This window comes from Haliotis rufescens, unplaced genomic scaffold (assembly GCF_023055435.1).
Source record: "Haliotis rufescens isolate VD_foot unplaced genomic scaffold, xgHalRufe1.0.p SCAF_1, whole genome shotgun sequence".
NCBI lineage: Eukaryota > Metazoa > Mollusca > Gastropoda > Lepetellida > Haliotidae > Haliotis > Haliotis rufescens.
In genome coordinates this window covers 86,424,227-86,444,310 of record NW_025963779.1, presented here as the reverse complement: position 1 = coordinate 86,444,310, position 20,084 = coordinate 86,424,227, and the positions used below count along the sequence as shown (strand labels likewise).

Sequence of the window (20,084 nt, the reverse complement as noted above, 5' to 3'; positions counted from 1 at the left end):
ATGGGGCTTACAGGTTTATCTATCTTCCAGAATAGAGATTTTATCTTTTTAAATTTTGTTACAATGTAGATGAATAGAACCTTCGTCATATACCCTTGGATCAAAGGGCTTGACATCAGTTCTAAGTGAAAGGCCCTCCCACCTCAAACATAATTCTGTTTATGCGTTTACTCGGTCCAGGAATGGCTCGTACAAGCTCTTCATAACACAACTGAACTGATATCAAAAGGATTATTAATATAAGCTGTGTTATAATGAGAATAGCAGTAATTGATAGTAACTGACTAAACTCTTTTTATTCAGTGGAGATCTTATTACAATATTTGCTACATAATGATATATGATAAAATGTAGGAAACCTTGAAACACAAGTAATCTCCTTAAAACTGTCAGTGGCGAAGAATTACGCATAGCTAAGTATACCACAGGGTTAGCCATGAAACCAACACGGACGAGATAACGAGACAAGCTCAAACAGTAGTCAAGCGTAATGTTTTGTTTGTTTGTTTGTTGTTTAACGCCGCACTCAGCATTATCCCAGCTATATGACGACTGTCTGTAAACAATCGTGTCTGGACCAGACAAGCCAGTGATTGATATCATGAGCATCGATCCACGCAATTTGGAATCGATGACATGCATCAACCAAGTCAGCAAGTGTGACCACCCGATCCCATTAGTCGCCTCTTACGACAAGCGTAGTCCCCTCTTACGGCAGGCATAGTCCCCTTTACGGCAAGCATGGGTTGCTGAAGACCTATTCTACCCCGGATCTTCAATCGTTAAGGTCTGCTCAAAGAGCAGCTGCTCAAGGACTGAGAACCCGACTTGACTTGGGTGCTGCTGGCAAACTTACTAAGTGAAATTAAGTTATCTTGATATCTTAAATCACGGAGAAACATTCTTTTATGTTCTTGACTAATGTCTGCAAAGTGGGATATATGTGGGTGATGCCATTTCATTGAAGAGATAGGAAGGTAGTAAATTGTAGTTCATTTAGCTTTGTCTTTTGTTTGTTTAGTCTGTATGCAAGGGGGCACTGGTGGCCCAGTCGTCTAAGGCGCCGCGATTCGCTGTGCAGGGTTGGGTCCCTTGGGCACGCCAGAAACCTATGATTGTGGGTTTGAATCCCGGTTAACCCCGATTATGTTTCTAGGTTTGTCAGCATCATACCCGTGCTCGTGGGTTTCACCGAAGTGGCAAACGTCTGAGACCTGTATCACTTCTTGCTTTCCTCCCACATGAAGCTGACATGCCGTGATATAACTGGAACACTGTTAAAAGCGGCGTTAAACCCAACTCACTCACTCACTGTATGCAAACTGGGGTATCAGCAAAATCGGGAGTCACCATAGCTGGAATCGTACAATCGACTGAGATTTTATATAAATATGGAAATTGTTTTGTCGCTTTTGTTTTGTATTTATAATAGTGACATTCCTGTAGGTAACAAGAACATCGTCTCTCCTACCCCACGGGAACATACATGTATACATAATTAAAGGCGTATAGCATGGTTGAATTGTTTACTTTGTTCTTTTACAAAATACTTTTTGCAGATTATCGGTGAATATTTACTAAAACTGGCATTGTGACCCTAACGATATGTAACAGTTCGTATATGTATACAATACACGGTGACAAATATATCTGTCAAAGGATAAACTCCAAATAAGCAGTTCAGCGAGCTGTGCACGCCACCGAGACAGATGGATGTGACAGATGTCATCATTGAGTCAGTAAGTTACAGTCCGCGTGACTGGCATGAACAGCAGGCATCCGAGGCATCAGAGACATCCAACTTCCAGACACAGTGGAAGTATGAATTCTAACGTCCGAGTTGAAGAGTTCCTCCAAGTTCTCGGGCGTAAAGGGCGCTATGAGATATGTCAGTACTTCTGGCTGTTCCTGTCCATGATAACAGTCTCCTTTGGGAGTCTTGGTTACATCTTCGTCGGTCAGTTCTTCTTCTTATATATACTTTGGTAATTTCATATGGAAAATTATGGTTGTTCTTCATACCCTTTCATATCCGCTAAGTTTTCAAAACATTACTACTGGGCTACATTTATGGTGGATGTAGTTATGGTTGCAGTAGTGGTGACATTGTTTCATCTAGTACTCGAGAAAAACCTCTACAATACTTTGGCTATAGGCAATTGGTTTCTATTGATACGAGCTCCGTGAAGATCCGGGGTAGAATAGATCTTCAGCAACCCATGCTTGCCGTAATGGGCGACTATGCATATCGTAAGAGGCGACTATGCTTGTCATAAGAGGCGACTAATGGGATCGGGTTGTCAGGCTTGGTTGATGAATGTCATCTTATTCCAATTTCCTGGATCGATGCTCATGATATCAATCACTGGACTGTCTGGTCCAGACTCGATTATTTACTTATTTACTTATTTATTTTCATATAGCTGGAATATTGCTGAGTGTGGCCTTAAACAACAAACAAACAAACAAATCTCTTGATACGAAAATGGCAATGACAGTCTACAAATATTTGATTCAAGACAAATGTATATATCTACGTATATACGTTCTATAAGGTAATAAAATAATTGCTGCCAATATTCGTTATGAAACGATAATAACTAAATGTGTTATTGCTGATATCGCGTTCAGAGAAAGCAGGTAGTTTTGAGAGACTGTATCCCTTTCATTTTGAAGATCTACCTCCTACCTAATTACCACGATTATATTACTGACTCCAGGCAAGAGTGTGACTCACCAGTGTGCTACCTTGTCCGCTCAGTCAATTGCAAACATACTAGCATCTCTTGGCATTCCTGCTGCTGACGTGGTTGGAATTGACACCAACTACTACAAATGCAGCGTGGACGTCACCGTCAACACCGTAACGTCGTCACAGACGGTGGAAGTAGAATGTCTGGACGGTCAGGACTTCGGGGATATCCTCTTTACGTCTGTCATATCAGAGGTAGGTATAGCAGTATGAATATACCTCTGCCTCATCAGAGGTGGGTATAGCACTATATATACACTCATGGTGTATTAGAGGTAGGTATAGCAGTCTACGTCCTCTCCTGGCATGTACGAGGTAGGTATAGCAGTCTACATCCACTCTGTTGTATTAAAAGTCATGTTGACGAATGCGAAAACTGCTTTATTTGGTGACATTTCAACAAAAGTAACAATTACATTTTTTGATTAACAAACATAAATTGTTTCCGTGATAATTTCCATTTCATTTTCAGTATACACGTTTTCAGTAACAACAGATGTAGTCACTAACAAGTGCAAATTACTGACTGTAGTCACTTACAACTGCAAATTACTGACTGTAGTCACTTACAACTGCAAATTACTGACTGTAGTCACTTAGAACTGCAAATTACTGACTGTAGTCACTTACAACTGCAAATTACTGACTGTAGTCACTTACAACTGCAAATTACTAACTGTAGTCACTTAGAACTGCAAATTATTAACTGTAGTCACTTACAACTGCAAATTACTAACTGTAGTCACTTACTACTGAAAATTACTAACTGTAGTCACTTACAACTGCAAATTACTAACTGTAGTCACTTAGAACTGCAAATTACTAACTGTAGTCACTTACAACTGCAAATTACTAACTGTAGTCACTAACAACTGCAAATTACTAACTGTAGTCACTTACAACTGCAAATTACTAACTGTAGTCACTTAGAACTGCAAATTACTAACTGTAGTCACTTAGAACTGCAAATCACTGACTGTAGTCACTTACAACTGCAAATTACTAACTGTAGTCACTTACAACTGCAAATTACTAACTGTAGTCACTTAGAACTGCAAACTACTGACTGTAGTCACTTACAACGGCAAATTACTGACTGTAGTCACTTACAACTGCAAATTACTAACTGTAGTCACTTAGAACTGCAAATTACTGACTGTAGTCACTTACAACTGCAAATTACTAACTGTAGTCACTTACAACTGCAAATTACTAACTGTAGTCACTTAGAACTGCAAATTACTAACTGTAGTCACTTAGAACTGCAAATTACTGACTGTAGTCACTTACAACTGCAAATTACTAACTGTAGTCACTTACAACTGCAAATTACTAACTTTAGTCACTTACAACTGCAAATTACTAGCTGTAGTCACTTACAACGTCAAATTACTGACTGTAGTCACTTAGAACTGCAAATTACTAACTGTAGTCACTTACAACGTCAAATTACTGACTGTAGTCACTTACAACGTCAAATTACTAACTGTAGTCACTTACAAAGGCAAATTACTGACTGTAGTCACTTACAACTGAAAATTACTGACTGTTGTCACTTACAACTGCAAATTACTAACTGTAGTCACTTACAACTGCAAATTACTAACTTTAGTCACTTACAACTGCAAATTACTAGCTGTAGTCACTTACAACGTCAAATTACTGACTGTAGTCACTTAGAACTGCAAATTACTAACTGTAGTCACTTACAACGTCAAATTACTGACTGTAGTCACTTACAACTGCAAATTACTAACTGTAGTCACTTACAACGGCAAATTACTGACTGTAGTCACTTACAACTGAAAATTACTGACTGTTGTCACTTACAACTGCAAATTACTGACTGTAGTCACTTACAACTGTTGCAAACGGCTGCTGTATATTACCATCTTCCCGAGGCATGGGCGTTAAACTGACTGTAAAATTCAAGTTTCCATCCTTGCCGAAACAATTTGGAATTCCGGAGTTACACTTTGGTTGAACTAACGAGTCTATGCATAGTCCAATCAAAATCGCGTAACGAAGTAGACATCCGTTTCGTAAACAACATGGATTTCAACGTGCAGCTTTCGGTCGACTGCAGGATTTGCAAAGCATGATACCGTCAGCTGGGCGTCGACAGATATTTTGCAAATCTTTTCATGTTTTTTATCAATGTGCTCAAGTGATTTGATGCACTCTTCGCGGATCAACACCAGTTTTGTTACAATACAGATCCTGATTATCGGTTAGATCGTCTTGACTGGGCGCCGCCATTTCGTTTGAAACAAATGCAAGTGATACGGGAGGTGGAATCTGATTGGTCCATAGGAGAGGTTTAGAAGGGATATAACTAGGGAAAAAAACACTGGTGGCGCTACGATTGAGCCCAAATGCAATTGCAAGTGATATGAGAGATGGGATGTGATTGGACAATAGAAGGGACACGCAAGGGAGATAAGTCGTCATAGCCTCTGGTGACGTTACGATCGAGCCTGGAAAATCCAGCCATGTTCGACTTTTATAGTCAGTTTACGCCCTTGCCTCGGGAAGATGGTATATGATATCCTTGTAGTTATTCTGTTTTGTTTCTTCCCAGTTCGGATTAGTATGCGACAGACGAGTGCTTGGCGTGTTACCCAAGATTGTTGTGATCGCCACCCAGGCTGTTGGCTCTTTGACCCTTCCCGTGTTGGCGGACTACGTGGGCAGGAAGCCGGTGTTGATTGGAGCTCAGGCTTTATCACTGATGTTGATGTTATCTCAAGCCTTCATCCGCAACATTGACCAGTTCCTCATCCTGAAGGCCCTCAGTGGTGTGTTTATTGACGTAAGTAGCCAGATTAAAATCTGCATTTGGGACCAGTACTAAAAGTATAACGTACAAGGAAGTACGGATTATCTATCTCGATAGAGCCTTGGCGGGTAGGTTGTTGTATATATTGCACATATTCTGAGAAATTGTGGACATATGCGGGTTTACTGATCTCTGTGGAACCATCACTTCGGTTAGTCTGTTGTCGGAACGACGACACATACCAAATTGATAACAACAAACTCATCCTGGTCTGATCTCTATATATTCTTTGAAAGAACTGTTTATACTTCGTAACTATTTTTTCGAGACGTGCGTAATTTGGTTACTTATGCGGAGTAATACAAATCATCTGACAGAATATCACTTTGACAAGAGACGGTTTGTAACAAGTTTCTTCTAATTTTATAACAACCCATATTCCTTATTATAGTATCTCGTGAATTATTCTCTAATTAAAATTCTCAGTGAGAGGGTTATTGAAGATAATTGCACCAATATCCGATCCCAGGGTAATATTAAAGTCAAAGTAATAGATGCAGTCATATGTCAGTATAAAACTACATTTACTACCTAATGGGGCCGTCACACCATGACGTTCTGGTCAGCGTTCTATGACGTTTGAGGAAACGTTGGTAGTCGCCCATAGTCGCTGGGATAGCGCCAGAAGAGCGTTGTGTGAACGCTAGTGAACGTCGGTGATCGCCGGGAATCGGCGGAGAACGCTGGTCCGGAAAAAAAGTTTTGAACATGCACAAAAGTTCTCACTGAGACCAGCGTTCTTCAACGTTTAATTTTAAACGCTGAAGAACGTTTAAGAACGTTCGTTGAAAGTTTTACTAACGTTCGCCGAGCGTTGCACGCGTTCGGCTATCGTTAGTCAGTCGTTACTCTAGCGTTACTTGGTTGTTACTAATCGTTTGCTTTGCATTGAACGACTCACTGGCGACCCGTCAACGACCGCTGAACGGTCCCCTAGCGCACGCAGCGTGTGACTAAAAATAACACGCCAGCAAGACGCTATTCTGTCGTTATTCACACGTTAGTCACACGCTCAACACGCTCGTCTAACGTTGACAAATCGTTCGTCGCGCGCCAGTGGCACGTTAGCACACGCTAATGGTTTTCAGGGGTATCTTACTTGGTCGCTGTTACACGCTTCTCGTGCGTTAGACACACGCTAGTCATGCGTTAGGCACACGTTAATCACACGCCCAGATGTGTCATCCTCATTCTAGAACGCTCAAAAATTGAACGATTGAAATGTTCAGAGAACGTTGACCAGAACGTCATGGTGTGACGGCCCCTTGACACGCTATTATTGATTTAATCTGTGAATCGTTTTCTTTTTCTTCAAGGGTGCCCATTTAGTATCGTTTACAATGGCTTTAGAACTAACCCTCGACAGAGACCGGAAGTACATCGCCGTTTTATTCGGTTTGGGCTGGTTCCTTGGATCCGTCACCCTGGTAGGCGTTAGCTATGGCTTTCGTCTGGATTCCTGGAGGAGCATACAATACTTCACTGCGGGAGGATCGCTATTCGTTTTCGTGCAGATACTGTAAGACCATTTCACTTTCAATCCAATTCCTTGGAGCACTCTAATATATTACGTGTTATCCATAGACAAGCGAAGTTTTTATATTACGCCATACACCACTGTAGTCATGTACATAATTTTTCTTGGTAACTACCATTGTATGTGCACGTGTCGAGGTTGGAAGATTGGATTTAGATGAAAGGGGAGTAAGCCTTGGTTCAGGATTCACATTACTGAAAAGTAAAGTGCTTCATTTTGGTAGCCCACGTGGTGTAGGTAGGTTAGCGGTCTCCTCAGCGGGTAATATGGATCGAGCGTTGAATTCCATAGCATCTGAAAAGCTTATTCGCGTCGATGTAATTCCGTGAACCGAGGAACCTTCCCTTCTCGACTGAATGGAATCATTCGCCCCCGGCATGTTAACAACAGACATAACGCTCGCTAGTCTAATAACGTTCAGTTAATGAGATGACACCTTGTGACCGGCTATATCAAGCGTATCGCATGAAATGACTTCTAGTTAATTAAGGAGGCTTAACTGTCTTGTTCTATTCGCATTAGGACTTGTACCGTTGTTCATTGAAATTGTACCGATGACTTTATCTTCCACTCAAATTTTAGTGTAGCCTGCCCTTCTTATGAATAAAAACAATATTATATGAATGTATACACATTGAGCATTTCATTTGCATTATTTCATCAAGATAAAAAGCCATTAAAAGTCCGATGTGAAATGCCATGCGTGCTTTGTTACATCATTGTCTTTGGTGTTTTCTTGTAGGGTTGTAGAAGAATCTATCCGCTGGTTGTTTGCCGTAGGTCGTAATGAGGAGGCTCTGCAGTTGGTTGTCCAAGCCGCTGAGGTCAATCATGTTGATATCAACAAGACTTTAAGTCGGTACCATGCTCGTGTGAAGACCCCAAGATCAAGTGAGAGCAATGAACCATCCAGCTCAGCACCATATTCCACAGCGGAAACTTCACCTGACACATCAAGTACCGAAAACCCCAGTGATGTAACACCAACAAGTCCTGAACACGAAGGTGCATCAACGACGACTGCAGCAGTTCCAACAACATCACTATCAGGGAATACAACGCCAGCAGAGACACCAATGTCGGGGACACCAGGGCCAGGAATTGCGACATCACCTCGAGCGACCTTGGTGAAGGCAGAGAATCCCGAAGACCGTGGTTGCTGTGGTATAATAAAGAGCAAACGCCTGCTGAGGGAGACGGTGATTTTTGCCTACGTGTGGTGAGTTGAGAGCTATTTCCAGAGACCTGCACGATGTGCAACCTGAGTGAGGTAAGTTGGGAGACCTTTCCGGAGACCTGCACGTTGTGCGACCTGCATGTGTTGATTTGAGAGTGAGTGAGTATGGTTTTACGCCGCTTTTGGCAATATTACAGTAATATCACGGCGGGAGACACCAGAAATGGGCTTCACATATTGTACCAACGTGGGAAATCGAACCCGGGTCTTCGGCGTGACGAGCGAACGCTTGAGCCACAAGGCTCTGGTGAGTTGAGAGGTCTTCCAGGCGACTTGTGTCTGATGAGCTAAAAGGTTATCCCAAGTGACCAACATTTGGTGAGTTGAGAGGTCCTCCCAGAGACCTGCGTGTTGTGCGTTGACAGGTCCTCTCGGAGACCTGCGTGTTGTGAGTTGAGAGGTCCTCCCGGGGACCTGCGTGTTGTGAGTTGAGAGGTCCTCCCGGGGACCTGCGTATTGTGAGTTGAGAGGTCCTTTCGGAGACCTGCGTGTTGTGAGTTGAGAGGTCCTCCCGGAGACCTGCGTGTTGTGAGTTGAGAGGTCCTCCCGGAGACCTGCGTGTTGTGAGTTGAGAGGTCCTCCCGGAGACCTGCGTGTTGTGAGTTGAGAGGTCCTCCCGGAGACCTGCGTGTTGTGAGTTGAGAGGTCCTCCCGGAGACCTGCGTGTTGTGAGTTGAGAGGTCCTCCCGGGGACCTGCGTGTTGTGAGTTGAGAGGTCCTCTCGGAGACCTGCATGTTGTGAGTTGAGAGGTCCTCCGGAGACCTGCGTGTTGTGAGTTGAGAGGTCCTCCCGGGGACCTGCGTGTTGTGAGTTGAGAGGTCCTCCCGGAGACCTGCGTGTTGTGAGTTGAGAGGTCCTCCCGGAGACCTGCGTATTGTGAGTTGAGAGGTCCTTTCGGAGACCTGCGTGTTGTGAGTTGAGAGGTCCTCCCGGAGACCTGCGTGTTGTGAGTTGAGAGGTCCTCCCGGAGACCTGCGTGTTGTGAGTTGAGAGGTCCTCCCGGAGACCTGCGTGTTGTGAGTTGAGAGGTCCTCTCAGGGACCTGCGTATTGTGAGTTGAGAGGTCCTCCCGGAGACCTGCGTGTTGTGAGTTGAGAGGTCCTCCCGGAGACCTGCGTGTTGTGAGTTGAGAGGTCCCCCCGGAGACCTGCGTGTTGTGAGTTGAGAGGTCCTCCCGGAGACCTGCGTGTTATGAGTTGTTAGGTCCTCTCAGGGACCTGCGTATTGTGAGTTGAGAGGTCCTCCCGGAGACCTGCGTGTTGTGAGTTGAGAGGTCCTCTCGGAGACCTGCGTGTTGTGAGTTGAGAGGTCCCCCCGGAGACCTGCGTGTTGTGAGTTGAGAGGTCCTCTCGGAGACCTGCGTGTTGTGAGTTGAGAGGTCCTCTCAGGGACCTGCGTATTGTGAGTTGAGAGGTCCTCCCGGGGACCTGCGTGTTGTGAGTTGAGAGGTCCTCTCGGAGACCTGCATGTTGTGAGTTGAGAGGTCCTCCGGAGACCTGCTAGTTGTGAGTTGAGAGGTCCTCCCGGGGACCTGCGTGTTGTGAGTTGAGAGGTCCTCCCGGAGACCTGCGTGTTGTGAGTTGAGAGGTCCTCCCGGAGACCTGCGTGTTGTGAGTTGAGAGGTCCTCTCGGAGACCTGCGTGTTGTGAGTTGAGAGGTCCTCCCGGAGACCTGCGTATTGTGAGTTGAGAGGTCCTTTCGGAGACCTGCGTGTTGTGAGTTGAGAGGTCCTCCCGGAGACCTGCGTGTTGTGAGTTGAGAGGTCCTCCCGGAGACCTGCGTGTTGTGAGTTGAGAGGTCCTCCCGGAGACCTGCGTGTTGTGAGTTGAGAGGTCCTCTCAGGGACCTGCGTATTGTGAGTTGAGAGGTCCTCCCGGAGACCTGCGTGTTGTGAGTTGAGAGGTCCTCCCGGAGACCTGCGTGTTGTGAGTTGAGAGGTCCTCCCGGAGACCTGCGTGTTGTGAGTTGAGAGGTCCCCCCGGAGACCTGCGTGTTGTGAGTTGAGAGGTCCTCCCGGAGACCTGCGTGTTATGAGTTGTTAGGTCCTCTCAGGGACCTGCGTATTGTGAGTTGAGAGGTCCTCCCGGAGACCTGCGTGTTGTGAGTTGAGAGGTCCTCTCGGAGACCTGCGTGTTGTGAGTTGAGAGGTCCTCCCGGAGACGTGCATGTTGTGAGTTGAGAGGTCCTCCCGATGACCTGCGTGTTGTGAGTTGAGAGGTCCTCCCGGAGACCTGCGTGTTATGAGTTGTGAGGTCCTCTCAGGGACCTTACCTATGTGAGTTGAGAGGTCCTCCCGGAGACCTGCGTGTTGTGAGTTGAGAGATCCTCCTGGAGACCTGCGTGTTGTGAGTTGTGAGGTCCTCCCGTAGACCTGCGTGTTGTGAGTTGAGAGGTCCTCCCGGAGACCTGCGTGTTGTGAGTTGAGAGGTCCTCCCGGGGACCTGCGTGTTGTGAGTTGAGAGGTCCTCCCGGAGACCTGCTTGTTGTGAGTTGAGAGGTCTTCCCGGGGACCTGCGTGTTATGAGTTGAGAGGTCCTCCCAGAGACCTGCGTGTTGTGAGTTGAGAGGTCCTCTCGGGACCTGCGTGTTGTGAGTTGAGAGGTCCTCCCGGAGACCTGCATGTTGTGAGTTGAGAGGTCCTCCCGGAGACAAGCGTGGTCTGTTAGAGCAGTGTCCTTATTCATACAGAGAGGGCATTTCTTGTGTTTGTGATGCAGCGCGTGACATACTCGAATAGCTTTTCTGTTCAACAGGTTTGCTGTGGGCTTTTCTTTCTTGAGTTTGTACCTGGCTGAGACGGTGTTGGCGGACAACCTTTATCTCAACTTCTCTGTCAATGTTCTGTCGGAACTTCCGGCGGGGATCATCTTCTTAGTGGCGGTTGACAGGTTCTCTGCCATTCTCCCAGATCGAATCTATGAGCCTCAACACCTGGTGTTATCACTGATATTTTGCACTTATTGTAGTATTACTGCTTGTGGAGAATACACGTATGAGGTTCCAGTACTTATTGTAGTATTACTGCTTGTGGACAATACACGTATGAGGTTCCAGTACTTATTGTAGTATTACTGTTTGTGGACAATACACCTGTGAACTTCTTGTACTTATTGTAGTATTACTGTTTGTGGACAAAGCACCTGTGAGCTTCTTGTACATTCAAACCTTGATATCCCGGATTCCCTCAATGTGGAAGCCCGCCGTCGTTTCAATTCATAAATTTTACACAATGTATTTAATGTTTCAGAAAGTGATAAAACGTATAATAGATTCTAACAACAGAACGCTGATATACCCTTTCAGAAAAGAGCGGTTGTTGTGTTGGTGCTATATGCAGTACATCACATGTTCATAAAGCCGCATGATCTGCACCAGTGCGTTCTAGATTCATATCCATGGACTGGTAGTAAAGTAGCTAAATGATGTTGTGGCTTTAAGCGTATACATGCACTCCAGGAAAATGTTCCGACGACTGTTGTTTTTCTTACAGAATTGGGCGGAAGAACACAATGTTCATGTTCTTTGGTATAGCCCTTGGGTTCCTCTTCGCATGCACCCTGGTTAAAGTTCTGGCAGGTAGGGCAGTTGATCTCCCATCAAAAAATCTTGTATTTATATAATATATAATATATATCACAGAGAAGGTAACTCCAATTTGGCTAATTTCCACAAACAAAGCAAGGAACACAAAGAGTTTGTCTTGTCATTGGAAAGGGTATGTAGATAAAACTGTTTCATTTTACTTTTGACAACAGATGTGGCCGTTCAGACGTATGTGGTACCTGTGTGCGGATTGATCGGGAAATCTGGTATCGCTGGACTTCAGTTGACGCTATTCCTCTATACTGGAGAAAGCTTCCCTACATCTTCGCGGTAACTCTCTCTCTCTCTCTCTCTCTCTCTCTCTCTCTCTCTCTCTCTCTCTCTCTCTCTCTCTGTGACTTATTTTCTGTTTTTCCTTATAGATTGATTGGGCTCGGCACTAGTTCGCTGGCAGCAAAGTTCGGAAATTTGGGTGCTCCGTTTGTCTTCTTTTTCGTAAGTATGCTATTCAAGATCTTCACCGGAACATAGCCGATGGTTCTGTCTATCAAAAAAGCAATCAGTGTGAACCCTTATCATGCTTTATACAGTAATATCCATTGGTTCATTGTCCGTGGAGACCAACCCAAGTGCAATTTCTTCTTGTCAGTATCGCTTAAACCTATGGCACTACTGCAAACAAACTCTCTAGGGAAGGCAAACCCGTCTAGGACAGAGCGTTTCTCCTTCTAAACAGTGTGGCCAAACAACACAAACATGTTTAATGTAATAATGTACTGTTAGGAATGTTTAGACTAATTCGTAATTATTTATGTATTGCGTATGTACGCATATCATTATAAATCTGTTTACATCTGTCCAACTATTACTCACCCCAATGTAACTTTCTCAAAACAACAACAAAAACAGCAACACGAGAGTAATGCCCCGTGCAGATCCGGGCTGGTATTGGTCTTCAGCAACTAATGCTTGTCGTAAGAGGCAACTATGCTTGTCGTAAAAGACGACTAACGGCATCGGGTGGTCAGGTTTGCTGACTTAGTTGCTGCATGTCATCGTATCCAAACTGCTTAGATTGATGCTCATGATGTCAATCATTTGATTGTCTGGTCGAGGCGTGATTTCTTTTAGACCGCCATCATATAGCTGGAATATTGCTGAGTGCGGCGTTAAACAACAAACAAACAAACAGGAGTGGTCATGTCAGGATTGACCTGCAGACATATGCACTGGCACGATGCTACCGTATAGAACCATATTAGGGGCCGACTACAAAAATTACATTGTTGCACCGTGTTTTTCTTAAACAAATTGGGACGGCGGGGTAGCCACACCGTTGGCTCGTAACGCAAAAAGACCCGGTTCGTGTGTGAAGCCATTTTTCCGGTGTCCTCCGCCGTGTTATTGCTGGAGCATAACTAAAAGCGGCGTAAAACCATATTCACTCTTTACTTTCCTGAGAAAGTGTAATCCCTAATATAACATGTGTTACATTTGACCATTTTCGAAATGGCATTGTGTGTTCATACCTTTCGGCCATGGAAGCCTTGCCAATTTACACTGTCAGAGGGGTACACAAAGTATGTGACCTAGACTACCAGTTGTCGGACTTCACATTTTGTGGAAGCCTCGGTGGCTGAGTGGGTTAGATCGCTGACTTTGTGTGCTGGCGATTAGATGACTGACTCTGGCAGTGGGTTCGAATCCCTGACGGCACGCAACCTACAAAAAGTACGAGAAACTGTACTTTTCTATGAAAGCTTTTTACATTAGAAAAAATGGCTGAAAGTATCCTGTCAAATGCACTCTCATCCTTGCAATGCTACAGTATAATGGCCGCCATGGTCTCGGCACGCTACAGATATAAACATATATAGTTTCCATGTCACCTGAATATAGTTTGCCGATGCCAGGACATCTGGCTGTTACCACCGTATATGTCTCCCGTTATGATTCGTGGTTGGAATAAGGCACCAACAACCTATGCTTGTTGTAGGAGGCCACTTGAGGGGATCGGGTGGCGAGGCCACTTCAGGCTCGGTGGCATTGCCGATGGCGTGTCATTAAACCCCTGCGGCGTGGATCCTTGCCGTAATATCAATAAATGTATTGTCGGGTCCAGACTCGATTACCGGCCGGTGTCATATAGCTGGAAAATTGTGTGGCGTTAAATAACAAATATATAAAACAAACATATTTAACCGTTGCTATTCCAGGAGGAAGAGTTTCCATGGCTACAGACGACACTGATTGTGATCCTGCTGCTAATAGCCACGTTTGCCATCTTCCCCCTGCCCGAGACGAAAGGGAACGACTTACCAGAGAGCGTCGCCGATGAGGACGACTTATACAATACATGACTTGACGAAATACTACATCTTCTCAATAATATGATGTAAACTTTACGAGTGCCTTGCGCTATTGGGGTCAATATTCAATAAATGTTGGATAAAGATTTTTCATTCTTTTAACATAGCACAATGTTTGAGAAAACCTGGCATTGCTTCACTTACAAATACGCTCATAAACAAATCTTTTCCAGACATGAAGCAATGCCATAGCAACATTATTACCAGTCGTGAAGACATGCAAAAGCAGCATTTATATCAGACATCTAGACAAGCAATGGTAAGGCAGATATCACGCTTGTGTGTTTTGAGATTATACAGTGTCATTCTTCAGGGGCGGAATTTAAAAAGGGAGGAGGGGGATATTCCACTTTGGCCATTTGTAACATCGAAGGAGGGGGGGAGGGGGGGAATTCTTGCATACAAAATGTCATCAGATGTAAAAAGAAAGGGGGGGGGGGCACCCCCAGAACAAACACCGGGTCCGCCACTGTTCTTAAATTATGTCGTTGAAAAACTGTTCTCATCTCTCACAAACATGAACTTATCATTGCAAGTTTTCCTTGAATTAGCGCATGGATATACATGTATATTACGTCAGGAGATCGGGGATTTGTCAGTCGAACAGTGACCGTCGTCAGTATAGTTCCACCTGAAACCAATTTCTCCAGATTGCCGATGGTTTATTCCGACTCGATCGCCGATTGAAAAGGGCGACGCCATGTTTGTTTGTAAACACTGACCTACCTGGTTTTTGATATTTGCATCTATATCCGTATATGACCCAAACGGATATGTTTTTATACGTTGGCTTTATTCTGCAAAAGAAACCTGCCTATCGTATGATAGAAATGCATATCAGTATAAAGACGTGCAATAGCAACATACATATCGGACAATAAAGTATACAATGCCACACGTATATCTGCCCACGGGCATACGCCAACAACATAAGGGCGGTCGGGTAGCCGAGTGGTTAAAGCGTTCGCACGCCACGCAGAAGACCCGGGTTCGATTCCCGACATGGGTACAATGTGTGAAGCCCATTTCTGGTGTCCCCCGCCGTGATATTGCTGGAATATTGCTAAAAGCGGCGTAAAACTATACTCACTCACTCACCAACAACATAATATATTTAATTGATCTTGATTTTGTCAGTGTTTTGGGGGGCTAGTCAGTTAGTCTCGAGAGCGATGACGTGTTGCATTTACATCATGTTTACACGAGAAGTTGCCAGGCAATGACAAATTAGGAACGTCTCAGCGCTGACATGCTAATTGTATTCAAAATATTGGAATATTGCTCGACCTTAAGGGAAAGTTGAAGTTATCTCTTGTCATACAGTTTTGTGGAGAGTTTTTGTCGCACTGAATCTTTTAGCATAGATCTAAAAGTGGAAGGTGAGACTGTCCTTTACTTCTAGTACAGGAGGGTAAACCGGAAAGTTTTAAAAAGGGAACTGGATATTTGATCATTATTGTGAACGATATCAGATCATGACTATACCTGAAGCTTTAGTAAAACTTCTAGTTCAAATTCCGGTGTTTTCATTTTGACAATACGAGCAGAAATTCCAATTCAAAGTCAAAATGTCCAGACAAAGAAAGGCACACACATATATTGTTTCTACAGGGCTTTCTGGGGGCAAAGGACCCAAGCCGCAGAGGTCTACAAAGGTATTCGTTAAGAAACAGATCAGCAAGAATCAGCCATAGAAATTGGCACCAGTCCTACAGTCATTTCCAAATTGCCCAATAGTTAAGGTATCATAAGTACAAGTAGAAATTTGCCATTTTGATATATGTTGTCATTATAAGAACTAGTGGACTAAAACTGTTAGTTTCTAACGCTGAGGAGTGGTGTACAATTGGTGCCCATTGGAGTGTCTACTTCTTGCTTAAATGCCCTCTCCTCAAATTCCAGCGTTTAACATACTGTTTTCTCAGTACAAGTCTGCCTTCAGTTTTTGAAAATATGTCCTTTCGAAGTTATTGCCGTGAGGAGCACGTGGGACGTAAATCGTCTCGCCAACTGTTCCCGAGTGTTGTTGTTGTTGTTGTTGTTGTTGTTGTTGTTGTTGTTTTTATGTATATGGAATGTTGTTAATTTACTATTTAGCTGTATGCCTTCAGCCTGAACAGAATGTAATCTAGGAAATAAAATATAATTATAGTTAAGAAACGTGCCCTTTTCCAATAAATTAACAGCATCAAGAACAATTAAAGAACTACCAATGCATACAGGTAGCATTGGCAATCCTGAAAAGGTAACCCTTTATTAAGATTTATTATCAATATTGAAGTTTTGGGCTATAATTTACAACTGAAGGAAGCGCGGGTCGCTGTGGAGATGTTGTCCGTTGAACCGGAGATTCACTTATTTTGGGTTCGAATCTCAGGTCAGGTATATGCTATACAGTAATGTTAACCAGTCCATAGAGAGATGATGAACTATTGCACAAGTATGGCTTAAGTACATGTGAACTTCAGACGTTCAAGATTATGAATGGCGACGTTGCATGTCCGTGTGTGTTTGGCTGCTGTGTGAGATACCATGTCGCAGTTAATTAATACTCACTCCGATCAGACCAGGCAGGGCAACAACAAATACCATCATTTATAATTAGCGTCAATACACACACCTTCTGCTTTCTGGGCAGACACTGAGTCAATTAGAACACACAGAGCTGGTCAATTGTATAACATTGGTAAAGATATCTGTAGCAGCTAGATAATATGGTTGACCTTAAGATCGCTTTGTTGAACAAATGAAGCGGTCATTTGTTTAATATGGGACTGTTAAAAGTTAAAAATAATATAAGAAAAAGAAATATTGCCGAAGATGAATATATTGTATTTCAGTATCAGTGTGTGGTATTTTAGAAGTTGTAGTATCAAAGAAGATCAATTCTAACCCTGATTTTCACTGGTCCAAGTGATTTGGTACCGCTACCAGTGTCCGAATAACACCGCGTGACGTGCTGCCACCTAACAATGGCTATCACCTGGAGCGTCCCAAGAGCTCTGGCACGATTTGCAATAGTCAGTATTTGAAGTCGGGACATTTTTTTAAGTATGTATAGTAATCTGCCACTGTTAATGAGGACGGAAACTCAATACGTCGACCTGCACGTGCAGATATATGCAACTGATTGTCTTCGGGTGTTGCGTTTGTGTGACTATGATGACAACAGTATTGACAGGTGTGGTCAGTGTATATCTTCTCCTGTATTAGGTGTTAGGTATCCTTGTTCCCATTAACCTGTGAAGATCCGGGGTAGATCGCTTGCAGTATGTTTGTCGTAAGAGGCGACTGAAAGGATCGGGTTATCAGGTTCGCTGACTTGGTTGATGCATGTCATCGTTTCTCAATTGCGTGGATCGATGCTCATGATATCAATCACTGTATCGTATTGTCCTGGCTCTATTATATACAGACCGCCATCATATAGCTGCAATATTATTGAATGCGACTTTAATTAGTGAAAGAGTTTGATTTTACGCCGCTTTTAACAATATTCCAGCAATATCACGACGGGGGACACCAGAAGAGGGCGTACGCGGCTTTAAACAACAAACATTAATGATGTCAAAAACGTCATCAGCGTGTGTTCTTTGACGGCTGGGGATTTGTCTATTTATATTTGGACAGTTGCAACTCATTTCTGTGTGGGTGAGGGGCGGTCGGGTAGCCCAGTGGTTAAAGCGTTCGCTCGTCACGCCGAAGACCCAGGTTCGATTCCCGACATGGGTACAATGTGTGAAGCCCATTTCTGGTGTCCCCCGCCGTGATATTGCTGTAATATTGCTAAAAGCGGCGTAAAACCATACTCACTCACTCTGTGTGGGTGACTCTTCCACACTTACATGTATATTACGTACACACAAAAATACCACTTGGGTCTGTTCCACATAGCGATCTCAACGTAACGACTGTCGCAAGTCTAGGTTAAAGTATGGCAGTTACGATCCTCTTAGCGATACGATCGCTTTGAGGAACCAGGGTCCACTTGCACAAAGACATCTTGTGTCAGTGAGTGAGTTGGGTTTAACGCCGCTTTTAACAGTATTCCAGTTATATCACGGCGTATCAGCTTAATGTGGGACGAAAGCCCGAAGTGATGCTGGTCTCAGACGTTTACCACTTCGGTGAAACCCACGAGCACAGTTATGGTGCTGACAAACCTAGAAACATACTCGGGGTGAACCGGGATTCGAACCCACAATCATAGGTTTCTGGCGTGCCCAAGGGACGCAACTCTGCAGTGCGAATCGCGGCGCCTTAGACGACTGGGCTAAAAGTGATCTAAGCGCTACGAATAAATTATCTCTATGTTAAAGTATTGAGTTACGATCGTCGTAGCGCTAAGGTCGCTTTGTGCATGTGGACCCTTGTCAGGCCGCATTCCGCATGTAAGGAACCGGCACATAGTACTGTCTCTTATTCATTATCCGGTAACAAACGTCATGTATTTCAGGGCCTAGATTTTCGAAACGATCTTAGCTAAGATAAATCTTCACAACTTTCGTTCAAAGATAAGATATCTTAAGGTTAAGATAAGATAGATTCAATTATGTTTGGCTTGGCTGACAGCATTGCTGAGCAACATTTACTAGTATTTGTCCGTTGACCCTCAACGTGACAACGATTTAATTGTTTGAATTGTCTCAAGTATATCTATATATTTTTTAAACATAAAACGGGAAGATGTAGACTTAAATATTAAAAACACCAAAATATATTAAAACCGGTTTATTGAATGCAAAGATTATTGTGTTGAAAATGTGTATTTTATATTGATCAGTAAATTTCATACAATAAACTTTTTTTCTGCGAACATAAATTGGAATTTGCAAACTATGCTACATTTTGACGAGAACCAGAATGAGCATGGGAACCCATTTTTTATTTGGGAAATGAATGCAATAACACGTGACCAATTCAGCTAATCAGAATGCAGGAATTTCCATGAACCCAACGAAAATTTAATTATATGCCGTTAATCAATGTTTTTAAAGAATGCAATTGTTCAACAGACAGTTTTAATCATTTTTTTTATCAAATATTTGTCTTTCAAGATGATATAGATAACATAGGTATTGAATTTAAACGAAACAAATTACAATTACTTTTGCAAGAAAAATATTAGATATTGTATACAAATATTTGATCACGTGTATTTCCTTGTAAGTCAATAAATACTACACTGTATAGTTAAAATTCAATTATCAAAACCACCCGTCCCACACGATTTTAGATGTAAAAGCTTATGCGAAACCTTTATGGTTTTTTTACATATGTAGATTGATATAATTTTACAAAAAGCGAAAATAAAGACTAAAGCATTGACACAAATGCGATCCAGAAAATATAACAGCGGAACTCTGCTCTTTATGAAAGCTGTAACATTGAGGAAGGTGTCCCGGGCGAATACAAAGGTAAACCACAATCAACTAGAGTTTGAACTAAGATTAGCTCCCCCTGAGTTATCAATGAGGTCACGGTCATTACTGGATCGCTGTCGCGATTAAGAACATTTTTGACGTGAAATCCTTGATGCGTTCTTCGGGTTTTCGAAGTGTCAATTTGAATCACTCAGTTTTACAAAATGAAATGTAAGTGTTTGAACGTAAAGCAGACTAATTGTTTGGAAAGATATCTATGGAAAAGTATGCCGCCATCTTGGGTGAAGATAAAATAAACTTACGACAGGTATGGGGCTATCTTAGATTTACGACAATCTTAAGATATCTTAGGTCTACGATAGTTTCGAAAATATGCTACGATAGCCTACGATTTCCTTACGACAAATTTACGATAATTTTAG

The 20,084-nt window shown here is 43.2% G+C and overlaps 1 protein-coding gene across 1 annotated transcript; it reads left to right on the top strand.

The window, feature by feature from the left end:
* The first annotated feature begins 1,821 nt into the window (after positions 1-1,821).
* On the top strand, positions 1,822-14,541 carry LOC124147062 (solute carrier family 22 member 2-like). The gene is made up of 10 exons (XM_046517665.2): positions 1,822-1,957; positions 2,721-2,947; positions 5,334-5,564; positions 6,908-7,110; positions 7,871-8,347; positions 11,120-11,254; positions 11,857-11,942; positions 12,122-12,239; positions 12,332-12,404; positions 14,126-14,541. The coding sequence occupies exons 1-10, from the start codon at positions 1,822-1,824 to the stop codon at positions 14,267-14,269; spliced, it is 1,830 nt and encodes a 609-aa protein (XP_046373621.2). The 3' UTR covers positions 14,270-14,541.
* The last annotated feature ends 5,543 nt before the right edge of the window (positions 14,542-20,084 follow it).